Raw genomic sequence first — 23,554 nt, forward strand, 5'->3', positions numbered from 1 at the left:
CTCCATGGGGATACGAGCTTGTGTAACGAACTGGTGGCTAATAAAGTTATCTTCTGCACCTGAGTCTATGAGAGCTGAGAGTGGCAGGGAATGACTCTGGAAACGTAAGGTTACAGGTACTTGTAATCGGGGAATGATGGGTTCAGGATCTAACTCTGGGCTCGCAAGTAGACCCACCGTTACGAGCGAGCCTTGTCTTTTGGCCGCTTAGGGCATGTAGCCAGAATGTGTGTGGCGTCTCCACAGTACAGGCACTCACCCGCCTGGAGGCGCCGTTGCCGCTCTGCTGGAGGTAGTCGAGCTCGACCCACTTGCATAGGTTCCTCCTCTGTGCTCGGGATGGAATCAGGAACAAGAAGCTGCCGACTCCGGGAGAGGCGAGACTCGAGTGGTTGAAGGCTGGGGAACTCGTCCTCCTAGATGTGGCCGATCGCCTCTCTCCCGACGCCTCCCCGCAACCGATTGTCTAGCTTGATGGACCGGGAAACGAGAGAATGTAAATCATGTGGCTCATCACGAGCAGCCAGTTCATCCTTAATGGCTTCATTCAAACCGTTTAGAAATGCTCCTTGAAGTGCCACATTGTTCCACTTGGAGTCCGCTGCCAACGTCCAGAACTCAATAGAGTACTCTGCCACACTGTTAGAACCCTGCCTCAAATTAAAAAGTATCTTGGAGGAATTACCCACATGGTCAGGATGGTCAAAAACAGTCTTCAATTTAGCAGAGAAATCAGCAAAAGTCAATCCAGTCAAAGTTTGATCTGAGCACACAGCCTCAGCCCAAACCAGAGCTTTCCCTCTTAACAGCCCCAGAACATAATGTACCTTAGATGAATCAGTAGAAAACGACAGTGGTCTCTGCCGAAAAATCAAGTCACACTGAAGCAAAAATCCCCGGCACTTGTCCAATTCTCCATTGAACGGTTCAGGCGACGTGACAGGGGGTTCCCGACGGAACGAAGCCTGCCTAGTGTCCGAGGAAACAACTTGGGGTGCATCAAACTGGGGGTCAGAGAGAGATGGAGAACTGATAACAGACAATTTAGAGACGTGTGTAGTTAACTGAGTCACCTGGTTCAGCAGTTGATGATTATCTTCCACAAGAGTCCGAATCAACTGGTCATGCTGTCCTAGCAACGTTCCTTGAGCCTGGATAGCTTGTTGGAAGCTGTCTTTGTTTGCCCCGTGCTGTTTCTCTGTTGGGTCCATGGCCAGATCGTTCTGTTAGGCTATGGTTCAACCCAGCACTCAGAGAAACAACACGACAAAGGGAGTGGAAGAAACAAAAATATTTAATCAAAGTTAAAATTGTCTTAGTCCAAAAACAACTGAAGTAAAGGAACAGAGTGGGCTAGTCGGCTCCGGAGGAAGGAGAGGCTGAGGCAGGCAGGCAGGCAGGCAGGCAGGCAGACCGACAGGCAGGAAGGCAGGCAGGTTGGGAGATATGTCCGAAACTAAAGACAAAACAAACGACAGGTTAAGGAGAGTGGAGAGCCAGGCTGAAGACAAAGACAAAATAACTTTACTGGTGAGCCAAGTTACCGCTCTGGTAAGAACAACGATCTGGCGCCGGTGGAGAGCCATGCCCAGGAATAAGTAGTGCAGGTTGATGAGAGAATAGGATGCAGCTGCGTAGGCAGGAATCACTGGAAACAACCCGCAGCTGCACAGGAGAGGCAGATCCTGAGCACGCCCCCTGATCCACTCCAGACACACCCACATAAAGGGGACAAACACACATACAGATACAACAGAAAAAGAGGGGACAAAACAAGGAGGAAGGGAAACAGAAAAGGGAGAGACAAGCTGCCCACATAACAGATACAGCCTGGAATCAAACCAGGATCTGTAGTGAGGCCTCTAGCACTGATATGCAGTGCTTTAGACCGCTGTGCCACTCAGGATCCCAAAAGTGTCAGAAGTGGGATTAACATATGTAGCCTAAGAAACAAGGTACATAAAATCGATAACTTGCTAGTAACAGAAGACATTCAAATACTGACTGACTATCTCTGAAACTCACTTATACTGTAGATAATACATTTGATTATATAGAGGTAGCAATACATAGTTATAACATCTACAGATGTAAAACTTAGAGAGGATCTCATGTCAAATACTGTTGAAGAAATAAGGCTATAGGATCACCTGCCTCACCTAAAGGCCATTCTTGTGGGAAGCTGTTATAGACCACCAAGTGCTAACAGTCAGTATCTGGATAATATGTGTGAAATGCTTGATAATGTATGTGATATTAACAGAGATGTATATTTTCTGGGTAATGTAAATATTGACTGGCTTTCATCAAGCTGCCCACTCCAGAAAAAGCTTCAACCTGTAACCAGTGCCTGGAACCTGGTTCAGGTTATCAGTCAACCTACCAGGGTATTTACAAACAGCACAGTAATGAAATCATCCACATGTATTGATCACATCTTTGCTAATGCTGCAGAAATCTACTTTAAAGCAGTATCCGAATCCATTGGATGTTGTGATCACAATATAGTAGCCATTTTTAGGAAAACAATAGTTCCAAAGGCTGGACCTAATATTGTGTATAAGCGGTCCTATAAGAGGTTTTGTAGTGATTCCTATGTTTATGATGTAAAGAATATTTGCTGGTCTGTGGTGTTTAATGAGGAGCAACAAGACGCTGCACTTGACACATTTATGAAATTGCTTACTCCAGTTACTAATAAGCATGCGCCCATTAAGAAAATGACTGTAAAAACGGTTAAATCCCTGTGGATTGATGAGGAATGACATATTGCAAATTCAGATATCATGTGACTAAACTGAATAAAAAGAAGAAACTATACAATGAAACAAATAAAAAATATATATAAAGTATGATAGTAAAAAGGTTTGGTGCACCTTAAATGAAATTTTGGGCAAAAAGGCAAACTCAGCTCCATCATTAATTGAAAAGATGGCTCACAAAACCCACTGATATAGTGAATTACTTTAATTATGTTTTTAATTTGCAAGAATAAGAACAAGCTTAGGCATGACATGCCAGCAACAAATGCCAAACCTACACATCCAAGTATAACTAACCAAATTATGAAAGACAGGTGTGAAATATTTGGCATTGGTCCTCAGATCCAAGAAAGGAATGAAGCAACAATAAAGATAAATATTATAAAAGGCAGGCTATATATGCATCAGCTTGCTAATTATACAACAAGGCCCTAATATTTCTCAAAATTAAAATCAAATTCACTAGCGTATACTTGTATCTTTGTATGCCGCATGTGCTGCCCCAGAATCTCTTCTGCTTTATCATGGTTTGAACGATGTGCGTAATTCAGTCCATATAATACAGTATAATACAATACAGTAACACAGTTCACTCTCAAAATGATTAGCCTACTGGAGCTAGTTTCATTTATTTACTCAAGAGAGCATATAGCTAGCTACATCTATGGGCTTTTATGTTTCTCTGTTGTGCGTAATATGCCTTAGCCTATATCATATACTGTATGTATGGGATAATGGCACAATCATTTTGGGCTTTTTTGGGCTTGGGCTCATTACATTTTGTTAATGTAGGGCTCAGAAATTTATTTAATATATGGCTCATCAGGCTCAGGTAGCATCAGGTTTCAATTTTCATGCTGATCAAATCTCTAATCAAATCCAGACAAATTATGTGCTTTATAATGTTTTTTAATAACGCTTCCGGTTTTGGTGGGAAATATCGGGTTACCTGGGAGAAAAGTGATTTATTCTCGGGATGGAACATTTGTAAAATACCGGGAAAATATTCAACCTCAGTGAGTGTGGAGGAGGTGAAAAAAATATTGTTGTCTATCAACAATGACAAGCCACCTGGGTCTGACAACTTGGATGGAAAATTACTGAGGATGATAGCGGACGATATTGCCACTCCTATTTGCCATCTCTTCAATCTAAGCTTACAAAAAGTGTGTGCCCTCGGGCCTGGAGGGAAGCAAAAGTCATTCCGCTACCCAAGAATAGTAAATCACCCTTTTTTTACTAGCTCAAATGGGGCGGCAGGTAGCTGTCGATGTGCCCTTGAGCAAGGCACTTAACCCTAATTGCTCCTGTAAGTCGCTCTGGATAAGAGCGTCTGCTAAATGACTAAAATGTAATGTAAATGTAAATAGGCAACCAATCAGCCTGTTACCAACCCTTAGTAAACTGTTGGTAAAAATGGTGTTTGACCAGATACAATGCTATTTTACAGTAAATACATTAGCAACAGACTTTCAGCATGCTTATAGGGAAGGACATTCAACATGCACGGCACTTACACAACAGAATGATGATTGGCTGAGATACATTGATATTAAAAAAATTCTGGGAGCTGTTTTGTTAGAACTGTAACATTGGTAAAAACGTATATGTTATGGCTTTACACCCCTTCTATATTGTGGATCGAGAGTTACCTGTCTAACAGAACACAGAGGGTGATCTTTAATGGTAGCCTCTCCAACATAATCCAGGTAGAATCAGGCATTCCCCAGGGCAGTTGTATAGGCCCCTTACTTAAAAAAAATAAAAAAAAACTTTACTAATGACCTGCAACTGGCTCTGAGTAAAGCCAGTGTGTCTATGTATGCAGATGACTCAACACTATACACGTCAGCTACTATAGCAGGTGAAATCACTGCAACAATTAACAAAGAGATGCAGTTAGTTTCAGAATGAGTGTCAATAAATAATTTAGTCCTAAATATTTCAAAAACTAAAAGCATTGTTTTTGGGAAAAATCATTAACTAACACTAAACCTGAACTAAATATTGTATTGAATAATGTGGAAATTCAGCAAATTGAGGAGACTAAACTCTTTGGAGTAACCCTGGATTGTAAACGGATATGGTCAAAACAAATTGATGCAACAGTAGCTAAGATGGGGAGAGGTATTTCCATAATAAAGTGTTGCTCTGCCTTCGTAACAACAATATCAACAAGACAGGTCCTACAGGCCCGAGTTTTGTCGCACCTGGACTACTGCCAATGCATGTGGTCCAGTGCCACAAAGATGGATTTGGGAAAATTACAACTGGCCCAGAACAGGGCAGCACGGCTGGCCCTTAAATGTACACGGAGAGCTAACATTAATAAAATGCATGTCAATCTCTCATGTTTCAAAGTAGAGGAGAGATTGACTTCATCACTACATGTTTTTGTAAGAAATAGTGACATGTTGAAAACACCGAGCTGTCTGTTTAAACTAATTAAACTACTAGCACACAGCTCTACTGGACCCATGCATACCCCACAAGACATACCACCAGAGGTCTCTGTACAGTCCCCAAGTCCAGTATGGAAAGTACACAGTACTACATAGAGCCATGGCTACATGGAACTCTATTCCACATTAAGTAACTCACTCAAGCAGTACAATCAGATTAAAAAACAGATACAAATACATCTTATGGAACAGCGAGGACTGTGAAAAGTCACACACACACACAAATACAAACACACACATACACACATAACATACACTATGCACAAATGTACCTCTGGATTGTGTGTTGTAGTAGAGTAGTGGCCAGAGGGCACACACTTAATGTATTGTGAAATCTGTTGTAAAACGTATTTTATTGTTTAATGTTTTTATTATAGTGTATTTTACTGCCTTAATTTTTGCTGGACCCCATAAATAATACAAATACAAAAATAGGGGATGATGGTGCTGGAACCTCCGAAGCCAGGAGGGCAAAGCTATTCGACAACTGGATTTGGGCCGTTCTTCCCAACACCAAAGAATCCCCACGCGCCACTGGCTTCTTCCCTCCATTTGGCCTACGGCGGGTGACGTGCTTCCATGGTTTGGCAGCAGGAATGGTGACAGTATCATCCACTAAATCCATTAGAAGTGATGATCCCACTCATTAAAATGCAAATCAATTCATAACATTTTTGACATGCGTTTTTCTGGATTTTTTTATTCTGTCTCTCACTGTTCAAATAAACCTACCATTAAAATTATAGACTGATAATTTCTTTGTCAGTGGGCAAACATACAAAATCAGCAGGGGATCAAATACTTTTTTTCCCTCACTGTATACATGCCTTCGGTAAATACACCCAAAATAAAAAACATTTAAAAAATGAAATATACTATTCAGTCTCAAACAAATTCGTGCACTCGCTCTCGTGCACTCGTAGGGGCATCTGCCAGGATAACTTTGGCACCTTTTGGAAACAGAAGATGCTCTACAGAGAGGATGGGTTCCATCCAAATCATCTTGGTGCCTGGACCCTGTCCTCTCATTTCAAGGCTGCGCTGAGACATTAAGTTATAAACACCCCAAGTTCTGCTCAGGTAATCCAAATCATAAATTATCAGCATTATCATCAAACTGCAGGCCTGCAACAGGTAACCATCACTGACTCTTGTAATCCATGTCCTCGCTCAAAACATAGTCCCAATGTTACAGTTCTAGACAATCTTGTATCTAAACCAATTCAAGCTAGCCCTATCGTATTTCCTAATAAGGGGTTACCAACTGAGCATAGTATGCTTGTATTAGAGACCCCGTCTGATCTGAAATCCTGCAGCTGCGGCATTGGACTGATTCATGTACAGTGGGGGAAAAAAGTATTTAGTCAGCCACCAATTGTGCAAGTTCTCCCACTTAAAAAGATGAGAGAGGCCTGTAATTTTCATCATAGGTACACGTCAACTATGACAGACAAAATGAGAAAAAAAAATCCAGAAAATCACATTGAAGGATTTTTAATGAATTTATTTGCAAATGATGGTGGAAAATAAGTATTTGGTCAATAACAAACGTTTCTCAATACTTTGTTATATACCCTTTGTTGGCAATGACACAGGTCAAACGTTTTCTGTAAGTCTTCACAAGGTTTTCACACACTGTTGCTGTTATTTTGGCCCATTCCTCCATGCAGATCTCCTCTAGAGCAGTGATGTTTTGGGGCTGTCGCTGGGCAACACAGACTTTCAACTCCCTCCAAAGATTTTCTATGGGGTTGAGATCTGGAGACTGGCTAGGCCACTCCAGGACCTTGAAATGCTTCTTACGAAGCCACTCCTTTGTTGCCCGGGCGGTGTGTTTGGGATCATTGTCATGCTGAAAGACCCAGCCACGTTTAATCTTCAATGCCCTTACTGATGGAAGGAGGTTTTCACTCAAAATCTCACGATACATGGCCCCATTCATTCTTTACTTTACACGGATCAGTCGTCCTGGTCCCTTTGCAGAAAAACAGCCCCAAAGCATGATGTTTCCACCCTCATGCTTCATAGTAGGTGTGGTGTTCTTTGGATGCAACTCAGCATTATTTGTCCTCCAAACACGACGAGTTGAGTTTTTACCAAAAAGTTATATTTTGGTTTCATCTGACCATATGACATTCTCCCAATCCTCTTCTGGATCATCCAAATGCACTCTAGCAAACTTCAGACGGGCCTGGACATGTACTGTCTTAAGCAGGGGGACACGTCTGGCACTGCAGGATTTGAGTCCCTGGCGGCGTAGTGTGTTACTGATGGTAGGCTTTGTTACTTTGGTCCCAGCTCTCTGCAGGTCATTCACTAGGTCCCCCTGTGTGGTTCTGGGATTTTTGCTCACCGTTCTTGTGATCATTTTGACCCCACGGGGTGAGATCTTGCGTGGAGCCCCAGATCGAGGGAGATTGTCAGTGGTCTTGTATGTCTTCCATTTCCTAATAATTGCTCCCACAGTTGATTTCTTCAAACCAAGCTCCTTAGCTATTGGAGATTCAGTCTTCCCAGCCTGGTGCAGGTCTACAATTTTGTTTCTGGTGTCCTTTGACAGCTCTTTGGTCTTGGCCATAGTGGAGTTTGGAGTGTGACTGTTTGAGGTTGTGGACAGGTGTCTTTTATACTGATAACAAGTTCAAACAGGTGCCATTAATACAGGTAACGAGTGGAGGACAGAGGAGCCTCTTAAAGAAGAAGTTACAGGTCTGTGAGAGCTAGAAATCTTGCTTGTTTGTAGGTGACCAAATACTTATTTCCCACCATAATTTGCAAATAAATTCATTAAAAATCCTACAATGTGATTTTCTGGAGTTTTTTTCCTCAATTTGTCTGTCATAGTTGACGTGCACCTATGATTACAGGCCTCTCTCATCTTTTTAAGTGGAAGAACTTGCACAATTGGTGGCTGACTAAATACTTTTTTTTCCTCCACTGTAAATGGCAGAATCTTGATCATGAACATTTATTTTATTATAACTCTGGCTTCTCAAACCAACGTGGACATTCTGATAATAACTTAAACTTGGCTACGTAAGACTGTGCCGGATACTGATGTGTCTCTGGCTGGTTACAATGTTTTTAGATCTGACAGAGTTGGCTGAGGTGTCGCCATATTTTCAAAGGACAGCTTAAATGTTTCTCTATCTCTCACTACCTCTGTCCCTAATCAATGTTAATGCCTCTGTCCTTAAGCAAATTTAATGCCTTGGTAATAATGTCCAATTTACGCTAGTGGGAATTTATCGCCCTCCCTCTGCCTCAACAGGTGCTCTTAGCCAATTGTCTAACTTGCTATCTAACTATGCTAAATCTGAAATCTGGGTGACCTTAATCTGTATTGGTTGATGCCAGCTTCTGATAGGCTGAAAGAGATCTGCATTGTTTTAAATCAAACTAAGTTGATAACAGAACCAACACGCCCCAACTTTAAACACCCCTCAAGTATACAGCCAATGGAATTTTTGCTAATGAGTTCAGTGACCATTGTCCTGTTGCCTGCATAAGAGATGCAAAGCTACCTAAATCTCGCTCTCGCATTATTACAAATTATAGGAATTTTATTGAGCAACAATTATTGTCTGATCTGGGATTGTGTGAATGGGGGCTTTTGTTAGAAATCTCTGACTCGGATATGGCCCTACATTGTTTTGCTTCTTTGCTAAATTCTATTGCAGATAAGCATGCTCCCTTCACGAAACTAAGGGTAAGGGATAGAGCTAATCCCTGGTTCACACATTAACTATCAGAGAAACTTCAGGTGGGAAATGTAGCTTGTGTTAAAGCTAGGGTGACTGATTCTACGTCTGACTGGCAGTCTTTCAGACGCTTGAGAAAGAGATGTCTATCCCTGGTTAGAAAGCAAAATTGACACACACTACATGGCCAAAAGTGGAAACCCCTTCAAATTAGTGGGTTCAGCTTTTTCAGCCACACCCGTTGCTGACAGGTGCATAAAATCGAGCACACAGCTATACAATCTCCATTGACAAACATTGCAGTAGAATGGCCTGTACTGAAGAGCTCAGTGACTTTCAACGTGGCACAGTCATAGGATGCCACCTTTCCAACAAGTCAGTTCGTCAAATTTCTGCCCTGCTAGAGCTGCCCCGGTCATCTGTAAGTGCTGTTATTGTGAAGTGGAAATGTCTAGGAGCAACAACGGCTCAGCCGCGAAGTTGTAGGCCACACAAGCTCACAGAACAGGACCGCCGAGTGCTGAAGCGTGTAAAAATCGTCTGTCCTCGGTTGCAACACTCAGTACCGAGTTCCAAACTGCCTCTGGAAGCAACGTCAGCACAATAACTGTTCGTAGGGAGCTTCATGAAATGGATTTCCATGGCTGAGCAACCGCACGCAAGCCTAAGATCACCATGTGCGATGCCAAGCGTCGTCTGGAGTGGTGTAAAGCTCGCCGCCATTGGACTCTGGAGCAGTTCTCTAGAGTGATGAATCACGCTTCACTATCTGGCTGTCCGACAGATGAATCTGGATTTGGCGGATGCCAGGAGAACGCTACCTGCCCCAATCTATAGTACTAACTGTAAAGTTTGGTGGAGTATGAATAATGGTCTGGGGCTGTTTTCCAGTGAAGAGAAATCTTAACGCTTCAGTATACAATGACATTCTAGACGATTCTGTGCTTCCAACTTTGTGACAACAGTTTGGGGAAGGCCCTTTCCTGTTTCAGCATGACAATGCCCCCGTGCACAAAGCGAGGCTCATAAAGAAATGGTTTGTCGAGATCGGTGTGGAAGAACTTGACTGGCCTGCACAGAGCCCTGACCTCAACCCCATTGAACGCCTTTGGGAGGAATTGGAACGCCGACTGTGAGCTAGGCTTAATTGCCCAACATCTGTGCCCGACCTCACTGATGCTCTTGTGGCTGAATAGAAGCAAGTCCCCGCAGCAATGTTCCAACATCTAGTGGAAAGCCTTCCCAGAAGAGTGGAGGCTGTTATAGCAGCAAATGGGGGACCAACTCCATATTAATGCCCCTGATTTTGGAATGAAATGTTTGACGAGCATACTTTTGGCCATGTAGTGTATTTTTCAACTGTGTATATGAGAATGGTGGGAATCCAGCTTCCTTGTGGAAGGTTGTCAAATCTCTGAAACAAAACTCCATTACATTTACATTTTAGCAGACGCTCTTATCCAGAGCGACTTACAGTTTAGTAATTGCATACATTATTTTATTTTTCATACTGGCCCCCCGTGGGAATTGAACCCACAAACCTGGTGTTGCAAACGCCATGCTCTACCAACTGAGCTACATCCCTGCCAGCCATTCCCTCCCCTCCATCCCCTCATTACCCTGGCAGGTTATGACAGCCTCTGGTCCCATAATAGATAAGATGGACATTTATGGTGCTTTTAATAACCACTTTGCATCAGCGGGCCAGCTATTTAATAAAATAGCTTCTGAAAACTCTGATTCCAGCAGAGGGAGGTATTTATTCACATCGAGCCAGGTTGCAAAAAATGATATATTCCCAGATACACATCTAATTTTCACTTCAACCATTTGATGTCTATGATGTACTGAGTGGCGCAGTGGTCTAAGGCACTGCATCACAGTGCTAACTGTGCCACTAGAGATCCTGGTTTGAATCCAGGCTCTGTCGCAGCCGGCCTCGACCGGGAGACTCATGGACGGCGCACAATTGGCCCAGCGTCGTCCAGGGTAGGGGAGGGAATGGCCGGCAGGGATGTAGCTCAGTTGATAGAGCATGGCGTTTGCAACGCCAGGGTTGTGGGTTTGATTCCCACGGGGGGCCAGTATAAAAAAAAAAATGTATTCACTAACTGTAAGTCGCTCTGGATAAGAGCGTCTGCTAAATGACTAAAATGTACTAAGTGCCTTATTGATGTAAAGAAAAATACACTAAGGCTGACTTACTTGATCCCTTTTTGCTACAGCTGTCTGCCCCACTTATTGCAGAATTATTAACCTATATTGTTTACTTGACAATTGTTTCTGGGGTATCCCTAAAATCATGAAAAATGGCACAAGTCCACCGTACAATTTCCAAGCTATCTTGCCTTGCCATAGTTTTAGAGTCCCTGGCCAACTCTCAGCTTAGAACTTTTTAAACTTCTCATTCTATTCTTAACCCTTGGCCTACAATGTCCTCGCCCCCCTTAGAAATGTAATTAACATAATACAAAAAATCCCCATCAAAATCCATCTGTTTAGGCGAGAGATATATGTTTATTTTGCATGGGCTGCATCTCAATCCATCACATTCACCCATATCGCCCTTCTTCATCTGCGGTGAAAGGTGTCAGAGCTAGAGCAGTGTTTATATTTGCGTAATGTACAAATATGTGCATATTTAACCTCTACGGGATCGGTGTCCCGTATACGGGACGGTTGAGCTAATGAGCGCTAATGTGATAAGCATGACTGTTGTAAGTAACAGCAAACTTTCAAGGACATAGACATGTCTTATATGGGCAGAAAGCTTAACTTTTTTTTAATCTAACTGCACTGTCCAATTTACAGTAGCTATTACAGTTAAAAAATACCATGCTATTGTTTGAGGAGAGTGCACAACAACAACAAACTTATCACGGCAACTGGTTTGATACAGTCACCTCTGAAGGGAAATAATGTAATTACATTCAGTAATCTTTCTCTGATTTGTCATCCTAAGGGTCCCAGAGATAACATGAAGCATAGTTAAAAATAAAAATAAATCCATTTTTATATTCAAATTTAGGAACTAGGTTCTACAGTTTGAACCCCTGCTGTCTCTGGCTCCACACCCACCCCGCCCGGCCATCTACAGTTGAAGTCGGAAGTTTACATACAATTAGGTTGGAGTCATTAAAACTTGTTTTTCAACCAGTCCACAAATTTCTTGTTAACAAACTATAGATTTGGCAAGTCGGTTAGGACATATACTTTGAGCATGACACTTAATTTTTCCAACAATTGTTTACAGACATATCATTTCACTTATAATTCACTGTATCACAATTCCAGTGGGTCAGAAGTTTACATACACTAAGCTGACTGTGCCTTTAAATAGCTTGGAAAATTCCAGAAAATTATGTCATGGCTTTAGAAGCTTCTGATATGCTAATTGACATAATTTGAGTCCAAATGCCTGAAAGTACTACGTTCATCTGTACAAACAATAGTATGCAAGTATAAACACCATGGGACCACAGAGCCGTCATACCGCTCAGGAAGGAGATGCGTTCTGTCTCCTAGAGATGAACATACTTTGGTGCAAAAAGTGCAAATCAATCCCAGAACAACAGCAAAGGACCTTGTGAAGATGCTGGAGGAAACAGTTACAAAAGTATCTATATCCACAGTAAAACGAGTCCTATATCGACATAACCTGAAAGGCTGTTCAGCAAGGAAGAAGCCACTGCTCCAAAACCGCCATAAAAAAGCCAGACTACGGTTTACAACTGCAAATGGGGACAAAGATCGTACTTTTTGGAGAAATGTCCTCTGGTCTGATGAAACAAAAATAGAACTGTTTGGCCACAATGACCACCGTTACGTTTGGAGGAAATAGGGGGCAGCTTGCAAACTGAAGAACACAATCCCAACCGTGAAGCACGGGGGTGGCAGCATCATGCTGTGGGGGTGCTTTGCTGCAGGAGGGACTGGTGCACTTCACAAAATAGATGGCATCATGAGGAAGGAAAATTATGTGGATATATTGAAGCAACATCTCAAGACATCAGTCAGGAAGTTAAAGCTTGGTATCAAATGGATCTTCCAAATGGACAATGACCCAAGCATACATCCAAAGTTGTTGCAAAATGGCTTAAGGACAACAAAGTAAACTATTGGAGTGGCCATCACAAAGCCCTGACCTCAATCCTATAGAAAATATGTGGGCAGAACAGAAAAAGCTTGTGTGAGCAAGGAGACCTATAAACCTGACTCAGTTACACCAGCTCTGTCAGGAAAAATTCACCCAACTTATTGTGGGAAACAATTTAAAGGCAATGCTAACAAATACTAATTTAATGTATGTAAACTTCTGACCCACTGGGAATGTGATGAAAGAAAAAAAAGCTGAATTAAATCATTCTCTCTACTATTTTTCTGACATTTCACATTCTTAAAATAAAGTGATGATCCTAACTGACCTAAGACAGGGAATTTTTACTAGGATTAAATGTCAGGAATTGTGAAAAACTGAGTTTAAATGTACACTGCTCAAAAAAATAAAGGGAACACTTAAACAACACAATGTAACTCCAAGTCAATCACACTTCTGTGAAATCAAACTGTCCACTTAGGAAGCAACACTGATTGACAATAAATGTCACATGCTGTTGTGCAAATGGAATAGACAACAGGTGGAAATTATAGGCAATTAGCAAGACACCCCCAATAAAGGACTGGTTTTGCAGTTGGTGACCACAGACCACTTCTCAGTTCCTATGCTTCCTGGCTGATGTTTTGGTCACTTTTGAATGCTGGCGGTGCTTTCACTCTAGTGGTAGAATGAGACGGAGTCTACAACCCACACAAGTGGCTCAGGTAGTGCAGCTCATCCAGGATGGCACATCAATGCGAGCTGTGGCAAGAAGGTTTGCTGTGTCTGTCAGCGTAGAGTCCAGAGCATGGAAGCGCTACCAGGAGACAGGCCAGTACATCAGGAGACGTGGAGGAGGCCGTAGGAGGGCAACAACCCAGCAGCAGGACCGCTACCTCCGCCTTTGTGCAAGGAGGAGTAGGAGGAGCACTGCCAGAGCCCTGCAAAATGACCTCCAGCAGGCCACAAATGTGCATGTGTTTGCTCAAACGGCCAGAAACAGACTCCATGAGGGTGGTATGAGGGCCCGACGTCCACAGGTGGGGGATGTGCTTACAGCCCAACACCGTGCAGGACGTTTGGCATTTGCCAGAGAACACCAAGATTGGCAAATTCGCCACTGGCGCCCTGTGCTCTTCACAGATGAAAGCAGGTTCACATTGAGCACATGTGATAGACGTGACAGAGTCTGGAGACGCCGTGGAGAACGTTCTGCTACCTGCAACATCCTCCAGCATGACCGGTTTGGCGGTGGGTCAGTCATGGTGTGGGGTGGCATTTCTTTGGGGGGCTGCACAGCCCTCCATGTGCTCGCCAGAGGTAGCCTGACTGCCATTAGGTACCGAGATGAGATCCTCAGACCCCTTGTGAGACCATATGCTGGTGCGGTTGGCCCTGGGTTCCTCCTAATGCAAGACAATGCTAGACCTCATGTGGCTGGAGTGTGTCAGCAGTTCCTGCAAGAGGAAGGCATTGATGCTATGGACTGGCCTGTCCGTTCCCCAGACCTGAATCCAATTGAGTACATCTGGGACATCATGTCTCGCTCCATCCACCAACGCCACGTTGCACCACAGACTTTCCAGGAGTTGGCGGATGCTTTAGTCCAGGTCTGGGAGGAGATCCCTCAGGAGACCATCCGCCACCTCATCAGGAGCATGCCCAGGCATTGTAGGGAGGTCACACAGGCACGTGGAGGCCACACACACTACTGAGCCTCATTTTGACTTGTTTTAAGGACATTACATCAAAGTTGGATCAGCCTGTAGTGTGGTTTTCCACTTTAATTTTGAGGGTGACTCCAAATCCAGACCTCCATGGGTTGATAAATTTGATTTCCATTGATAATTTTTGTGTGAATTTGTTGTCAGCACATTCAACTATGTAAAGAAAAAGTATTTAATACGATTATTTCATACATTCAGATCTAGGATGTGCTGTTTAAGTGTTCCCTTTATTTTTTTGAGCAGTGTATTTGGCTAAGGTGTATGTAAACTTCCGACTTCAATTCCTCATGCATGTAATCATTAACTTCTAGTATAGGCAGTATTTCAAGCTAGAATCCAACAGTCCCCCCTTTTTGAATAGTACCTCTATACTGTTCAACATTACATACACTTTGAAATTATTTATAAATGAACAGAAAATAAAACATGATTAACATTCTCAGTTGATTAGTATATTTACACCTCCGAGACTTATGGTCTCTGATCTATAATCACACTATGCACATTCTTATTCCCCCCTCTCGTCGTACAACTGATAAGGACATTTTAGCTGTAGCTTTTGACTTCCTCCATTTCAGCTGGAGCTTTTGACTTTCTCCTTTTCCTCCTTCTGGTTCCTAAGAGAGTGATAGCACATGACTTGAAACGCAAAAAGAAACACAAAACACAACAAGTATTAATAATGCGTTAAGCTATGCATAATTATATATGCAAAGAAAAAATGAAGTTTGATAACATGACGATTCCCACTCTCTCTTAGCCTGACTTTATACCTTCAGGATACTGTTCTGCTGGTGTCCACAAAAATTAAGGCCCTAAAAAACCTCCTCATGCTTTTAACCAGTCTTCCCCCATTAGGCTACAGGATACAAAAACTGTGATAACGGCATATAATTTTCACTTCGCTCCCCATCTTCTTCTTCCTCCATGGCCACCCAATATACATGTGCTGTGACCTTAATCAACTTTACCTCATCTTGAGGCAAATCAGCACATGTTTAAATGTATTTGGCTAATGTGTATGAAAACTTCTGACTTCAACTGTAGATGTGTGAAAGTTAGTGTATAAGCTAAAGATCCATAATGTATGACATTCCTGGGAGTGTGTAAACTTACATTTTGTATTACCATATCATTTTTGTATGTTCTCTATAGTTATGTACTTCAAAATGTATCAATTGACCAATTTGGCACATTGGGGCAGACTTGATGCATTTACATTTACAAATTGGTGCATTCAACTTAGGATAGCCAGTGGGACAACCACCTTTAAAAATATAATAATATGGGGGGGTGGGGGGGGGGGGGTAGAAGGATTACTGTTATACTATTCCAGGTATTCCTTAAAGAGGTAGGGTTTCAAGTGTCTCCGGAAGGTGGTCAGTGACTCCGCTGTCCTGGCGTCGTGGGGGAGCTTGTTCCACCATTGGGGTGCCAGAGCAGCGAATAGCTTTGACTGGGCTGAGCGGGAACTGTGCTTCCGTAGAGGTAGGGGGGCTAGCAGGCCAAAGTGTTTCCTTTTAAATAGTATCAAGAATATGCATATCCTTGCTTCAAGTCCTGAGCTACAGGTAGTTAGATTTGGGTATGTCATTTTAGGTGAAAATTGAAAAAAAGGGTCAGAGACCATCTAATTTGCCCAATTTTTTTTGTTATCTAAACATTTTAATACAACAAAGTATTAAAATGGTGAATAAGCTGGATGTGGAGGTCCTGGCCTGGCGTAGCTACACATGGTCTGCGGTTGTGAGGCCGGTTGGACGTACTGCCAAATTCTCTAAAACGACATTGGAGGCAGCTTATGGTAGAGAAATTAACTTTGAAATTATCTGGCAACAGCTCCGGTGGACATTCCTGCAGTCATCATGCCAATTGCACGCTCCCTCAAACAGACATCTGTTGCATTGTGTTGTGTGACATAACTGCACATTTTAAAGTGGTATTTTATTGTCCCTAGCACAAGGTGCACCTGTGTAATGATCATGCTGTTTAATCAGCTTCTTGATATACCACACCTGTCAGGTGGATGGATTATATTGGCAATGTAGAAATGATCACTAATAGGGATGTAAACAAATTTGTGCACAACATTTGAGAGAAATAAGCTTTTTGGAACATTCCTCAAATTTTTTATTTTAGCTCATGAAACATGTGACCTTTACATGTTGAGTTCATATTTTTGTTCAGTATATATTTGTGTCACATTCACCTGACAAGGCATCACATCCTACTAAAGTGTGGTGCCTTGCCTTAAATACACAGAAAATAGGCATTTAAATACAAATACTTAAATAAGCATGTAGGTGTCTGCGCGCCCATGTGTTTGTGTGCATGTGTGCACGTGCTTGCGTATGCATGGTCTTTTGCTACAGACCATTAATTTCATTTGCTGTAATAGTCTCTGATTTTTTAAAGAACAATTGTATTGGTTTTTCCTTTTTTTGCCCCAAGAACATTGAATGTTCCAGTAAACTAAGTAAATAATTAGATCGATGATGCAATTAATATGTCTGAGAAATTGCCTATTGAGGCCAGACAGCAGTGTTTTCTCTCTCAAAACAGACCCATTATTCTAAAATACATCACTACTGACCTCATCAATATACACCTTTGTGAAGTTGCCAAATGTTGGCAGAAAGACTTACTACTCTACACTTGTATTTGAGGGATTGAATTTCACGGTTTCTGTATGTGTTTGCGTGATTAGAAGTGCAGAGCTCATATTTATTTATTTATTCTCCTAATCCTGGAGGATACAGTCCAAGTTCACTGCAGTATTGGAGTATAAGCAATTAAAATGACTATCTTCGTTTTGAGCCAGCAATTTGCCAGATATCAGGAGTTGTGTGGGTGTGTGAATGAGTAACTGTATTGTGAGTAGGTGTGTGACTGAGAAATCACTTGAATGAGGGAGTGTGTGAGGGCTTTAGCAAGGGAGTGTGTGAGCATTTATGTATTGTAAGGGAATGACGTGCCATAGAGAATGATAGTATCTCATTGTCTCGTAGAGTGATGTTAGGAGTCAAGTAGTAGGCAGATTAGAAACTCTTTATATATACAGTAGTATCTCTTGACAAATATTAATGTATGTTAGCCCTGCTGCTGAATCTGAGATGGGGGTGGGGGGTCTTCTAGTGCAGTGGATCAATGTAAATGATTATTTTTGATGAATCATGATTTCGCGAAGGGATAATTGAAGTGGGGCAGGGAAAGTTCTCTAGTGGTGCACAATAAATGTTGCTAACTTGCAAAATAGTTGCATTGAAAGCATTGTCAGGAACCTCCATATTGTAATTCAGTGCATTGCATTACAAACACAGATGGACGTCTCTGACAGGGAGGGGGATAGGCTTTGTCAGAATCTTTGAGAGGGGAGGTACTTGTCTGCTGATTTTGTTCAGTACATATTTGAACACCTCGACCCCCAGAAACCAAATTGAGTAGTTGGCCAGAGCACACAAGATTTGATATGGGTTCTGAGATGAAACAGGTATTATAAAGCTATTACATAGGCTTTAAAGTTTATACCCTATGTGTGAATACACTATACACAATATAATAACTTTTTTGTTCGTCCTCAAGGTAAACAAATGTACATCCAAAAGTCAAGATTTTTTGTTTTTGTCCCTTCTAGGTGATTTGGTGTCACGGGCCATGCACCATCTCCAGCCATTGCACATTAAGAACCATAGCAACGGCACGCCGGTCGACCAGAAGAGCGGCTCGGTGCACTGGGAGCCTGAGGCTCTCTACACCCTCTGCTATTTCATGCAATGTCCCCAGATAGAGTGGGAGAACCCCAAAGTGGAGCCCTCCAAAGTCACCCTGCAGACCGAGAGGTGAGTCCAACCTTGCTCTCAAACATCAAAGATGTGGCATCATTTATTTAAGGTGGCCAGTCATTTACATACATACATACATACATACGTACATAGGTGCTTGTTAAATATGTGTGTGGAGCACTAGCAATGGAAAACAATGTAAATCTCACTTATTTGCTCCTTTGTGGCTCAGTTAGTAAGAACGTGGCACTACCCATACTACACTCTTAGATGTAAAGGTGCCTGGAAGAACCTTTTGGGTTGCTTCACCGGTGGAACCTTTCCAGTTGAAAAAGGTTCCTTGAGGAACTCCTGTGTAAAGGTTCAAACCTGAACCTTTTCGTGATGGGAGGGGTTCATTTTGAACCTTTTTAATAATATATTGTAGCGGTGACAGCCTATCAGATTGGTGGTGTGGCTTTCAGACAGTTATTTTTGGTCACTCGTTAGCATAAATGTTCTTCCTGTTTATCATGTTACATTTGTACACTGCTAATTAAAATGTTCCTTGAATATTGATTAATATTACATATTGGAATGTAATATTACTGATTTCAAACAAAGTGGTAATTATTCCTACATTTCCATAGGCTATAGCAAAAATCATACACATCTGTTACCTTCATTAAAGCTACAAAACTGTCAGTGTTGAAGCTTAACATTAGATGACAACAGAACAGATTAACAGGAATGACATTTAAGCTAACGGGTGGCCCCCAAAAATGTTATCTTAAAGCCACGCCCCTACTAAGCTACACCTCCACTCCAGGGTTCCTCCAGGAACCCGTTGCTACATTAAACCATTAAAGGTTCCTCCAAGAACCTCTCAACTAACCGAAGGTTCAAATATGAACCATTGACTAAAACGCATATTGGCCAGTGTTACCTAGTGTTGATTTTTCAGTGTAATATTTCTAGTGTTGATTCAGGTGTTAAATTAACACTGTAAGTTGCTGTAAAATATCCCCAGTGTTGGTGTTAATAACCAGCGTTAAACAAAACCACCCCCATCATTATCATATTTCCCAGCATGCTCTATTGTAGGTAGATTTTTTCAAATTGTTTCTTTCAATATATATCTTTTTGTTTTCATTGATTAATTGATCTTATGCTACTCAAATATAAATAACATAACTTTTTCTAAACTAATCCAATCTGTTTCTTGGACTTATTGCACCAGTTACTGAAATGGTTTAGGTAGACTCCTTTATAACTGGGCCCAACCCTGACAGTCATTCTGAATGAAGGTTGTGGGTGAATACAAATTCCAACTGTTCGGTATCGTAACTCTGGCTGGATTCCAATAGAAATTACACATCACTTTGCAAGGCATCATAATATTTCAGGGTGAAACTTCCCCCCAAAATAAGGCCTTATTACTAGTTTGACGAGAAGGACCAAGGCGCAGCGTGATATGCATTCATATTTATTTCACGAATAAACACATGACAAAACAACAAACGAAACGTGAAGTCCAAGGTAACACACAAACATACCTTACACGGAACAAGATCCCACACCCCACTAGTGCCAACAGGCTACCTAAGTATGGTCCCCAATCAGAGACAACGAGCTACAGCTGCCTCTGATTGGGAACCACCCTGTCCAACATAGATCTAAACGATCTAGAAACTAACCTAGACAAACCCAACACAGAAAATACACACCCTGACTCAACAAATACAAGTTCCTAGAGTGAGGGCGTGACAGTGCCCCCCCCCCCCCCAAAGGTGCGGACTCCGAACGCGCCACATAAACCTAACAGGGTAGGGGCCGGGTGGGCATTCCGCCTCGGAGGCGGACCCGGCTCCGGGTGTGACCACCACTTTCTCTCCACCTCCCCGTTGCACCCCTGGTCTGGTCTGGACCTTGGCGCGCTGCTTCCTCTCTCCTTCCTCCCACGAAGTACCACACCCTGTCTGGACCCTGGTGTGGGAGACCCCGAACCTGGAGAGGGGCTGACGTCTGGGTCTGGACTGGAACCACTGACTGGAGCTGGACCCGACGATGGTGTTTCGAACTGCTCTGGCTCCGGGGTGGAGCCGCTGACCGGAACTGGATCAGGCACCGGTGGAGCGGACTGCTCTGGCTCCGGAGTGGAGCCGCTGACCGGAGCTAGACTAGACCCCGGTGGAGCGGATTGCTCTGGCTCTGGAGTGGAGCAGCTGAACAGGCACGGGCCGTGCCGGACTGGACACACGCACCACTGGCTTGGTGCGGGGAGCAGGAACGGGCCGGACTGGGCTGACGACGCGCACCCCTGGCTTGGTGCGGGGAGCAGGAACGGGCAGGACTGGGCTGATGACGCGCACCACTGACTTGGTGCGGGCAGCAGGAACGGGCCGGGCCAGGCTGGCGACGCGCACCGCTGGCTTGGTGTGAGGGACAGGAACAGGTCGGACCGGTCTGGCGACGCGCACCACTGGCTTGGTGCATGGGGCAGGGCCGGGCCGGGCTGGCGACGCGCACCACTGACTTGGTGCGAGGGACAGGAACAGGTCGGACCGGGCTGGCGACGCGCACCACTGGCTTGGTGCATGGGGCAGGGCCGGGCTGGCGACGCACACCACTGACTTGGTGCGAGGGACAGGAACAAGCCGGACCGGCTGGCAATGCGCACCACTGGCTTGGTGCGAGGGACAGGAATAGGTTGGACCGGGCTGGCGACCCGCACCACTGGCTTGGTCACGGGGCAGGAACAGACCGGGCCGGGCTGGCGACACGCACCACTGACTTGGTGCGAGGGACAGGAATAGGCCGTACCGGGCTGGCGATGTGCACCACTGGCTTGATGCGAGGAGCAGGAATGGGCTGAACCATACTGGGAACACCCACCACTGGCTTAGTGCGGGAATCAGGAACGGTGCGAGGAGCGGGACTGGGTTCCTTCATTAACCCCCGCTCCTTCTGCTGCCTAACCAGCTCCTCTCGCCGTGCCTCTACACTTTCCTTCTGTTCCCTCTGAACCAATGACCCCCTTAATCTGGCGGCCTCCTCGGCTAAACGGCTGAAACGCTCTATCGCGGCCTCTTGCTGCCTCGTCGTCCACGGCGTGAGCCCCCCCAAATTTTTGGGGCTTGTCTCAACCCCGTGATCATGGCCTCCATCCCTCTTGCCAGACTCTCGCTCATCTCCTCCCACGTCCATCCTCTCTCCTCGTCACGCTGCTTGATCCAGGATTGGTGGGATCTTCTGTCAGAATCGTTTACGGACGAGAAGGACCAAGGCGCAGCGTGATATGCATTCATATTTATTTCACGAATAAACACACGACAAAACAACAAACGAAACGTGAAGTCCAAGGTAACATACAAACATACCTTACACGGAACAAGATCCCACACCCCACTAGTGCCAACAGGCTACCTAAGTATTGTCCCCAATCAGAGACAACGAGCTACAGCTGCCTCTGATTGGGAACCACCCTGTCCAACATAGATCTAAACGATCTAGAAACTAACCTAGACAAACCCAACACAGAAAATACACACCCTGACTCAACAAATACAGGTCCCTAGAGTCAGGGCGTGACATAGTTGTATTGTGTTAAATAATTTCACTTTAATGATAACAGTATGATCTCACATGGTGAATACCACAGGACTGAAACTGGATAAATGCAACACGTCTGTCACTAACAAATACAGTCATGGCTGGTAATTCCACAATTCACTTGAAAGGCAAGGCACTCTGGAAAATATGCAAATAAGGCTTTACACTAAGCAGTGTGTTAATTTAACATTGAAAAGTGTGGACACGTATAGACGCTGGACATTTACATTTTAGTCATTTAGCAGACACTCTTATCCAGAGCGACTTACAGTTAGTGAGTGCATACACATTTTTTTTTTTCATACTGGACCAGTGTTAAATTGAACACTGTCAGTGTTGATTTAACCCTGGAGAATTTGCTGTGTAGCAATGGTTCCTTGAAGAATTCCAGAGGTTACTTGAGGATCTCCAGTGTTTACTCGAGTTACCACTAATTCTAAGTGTACACTCTTAGAGGTAAAGGAGCCTGGAAGAACCTTTTGAACCCCAAAAGATTGCCACTGTGGGGGAACCTTTTTAGGTTTAAAAGGTTCCTTGAAAAGGTTAATGAAGGAACCCCTGTGACATGGAACATATCTTTTTGCAAAAATATTCACAGATTGAAGCTTATACTTTGATACTGAGCTGCCTGTGTAAAGGTTCAAACAGGAATGTTTTGTGATGAAGGGGTTACATTTTTCACCGTTATAATAACATACTGTTGCAGCGACAGCCTTTCAGAAGATTGGAGGCGTGGCTTATTGGAGTTGTGGCTTTCAGTTAGTTATTTTTGGCCACCCGTCAGAGAAAAATATAATTCCTGTTCATCATACTAAGTTTGTACACTACATTTTCCAGTTTCCCTTAAATACTTATGCATTTTTCATATTGCAATATAATATTAACATAGCAGGTTTCATACAGTATAGTAATAAAGTGGTAGCTATTCCAACATTTGGACATGCATAGGCTGTTGAAACTAAAATACCTCTATAAGCCACATTGAAGCTACAAAACTGTTCAACCTTAACATGTTTTTTTTTTCCTTCCCTCACCTTTATTTAACCAGGTAAGTCAGTTGAGAACAAGTTTTCATTTACAATTGCGACCTGGCCAAGATAAAGCAAAGCAATGTGATAAAAACAACAACAACACAGAGTTACATATGGGATAAACAAAACGTACAGTCAAAAACAAAATAGAAAATCTATTTACAGTGTGTGCAAATCTAGTAAATTATGAAGGTAGGGCAATAAGTAGGCCATAGTGCAAAATAATTACAATGTATTATTAACACTGGAGTGAAGACGATGTGCAAATAGAGATACTGGGGTGCAACTGAGCAAAATAAATAACAACATGGGGATGAGGTAGTTGGGTGGGCTAATTACAGATGGGCTGTGTACAGGTGCAGTGCTGTAAAAATAATACAACAGAACAGATTAACAGGAATA

General features: G+C 43.2%; 1 protein-coding gene across 1 annotated transcript in view; it reads left to right on the plus strand.

Moving 5' to 3' along the window:
• The window catches only part of LOC121581360 (ankyrin repeat and BTB/POZ domain-containing protein BTBD11-A), a 301,845-nt gene that overhangs the window by 165,260 nt on the left and 113,031 nt on the right, over positions 1-23,554 (plus strand). Inside the window, exon 3 of the mRNA XM_045224749.1 lies at positions 18,383-18,587. Within this exon, the coding sequence (XP_045080684.1) occupies positions 18,383-18,587 (205 nt within the window). The remainder of the gene's footprint in view (positions 1-18,382; positions 18,588-23,554) is intronic.

This window comes from Coregonus clupeaformis, chromosome 14, assembly GCF_020615455.1.
Source record: "Coregonus clupeaformis isolate EN_2021a chromosome 14, ASM2061545v1, whole genome shotgun sequence".
NCBI classification, from domain to species: Eukaryota; Metazoa; Chordata; class Actinopteri; order Salmoniformes; family Salmonidae; genus Coregonus; species Coregonus clupeaformis.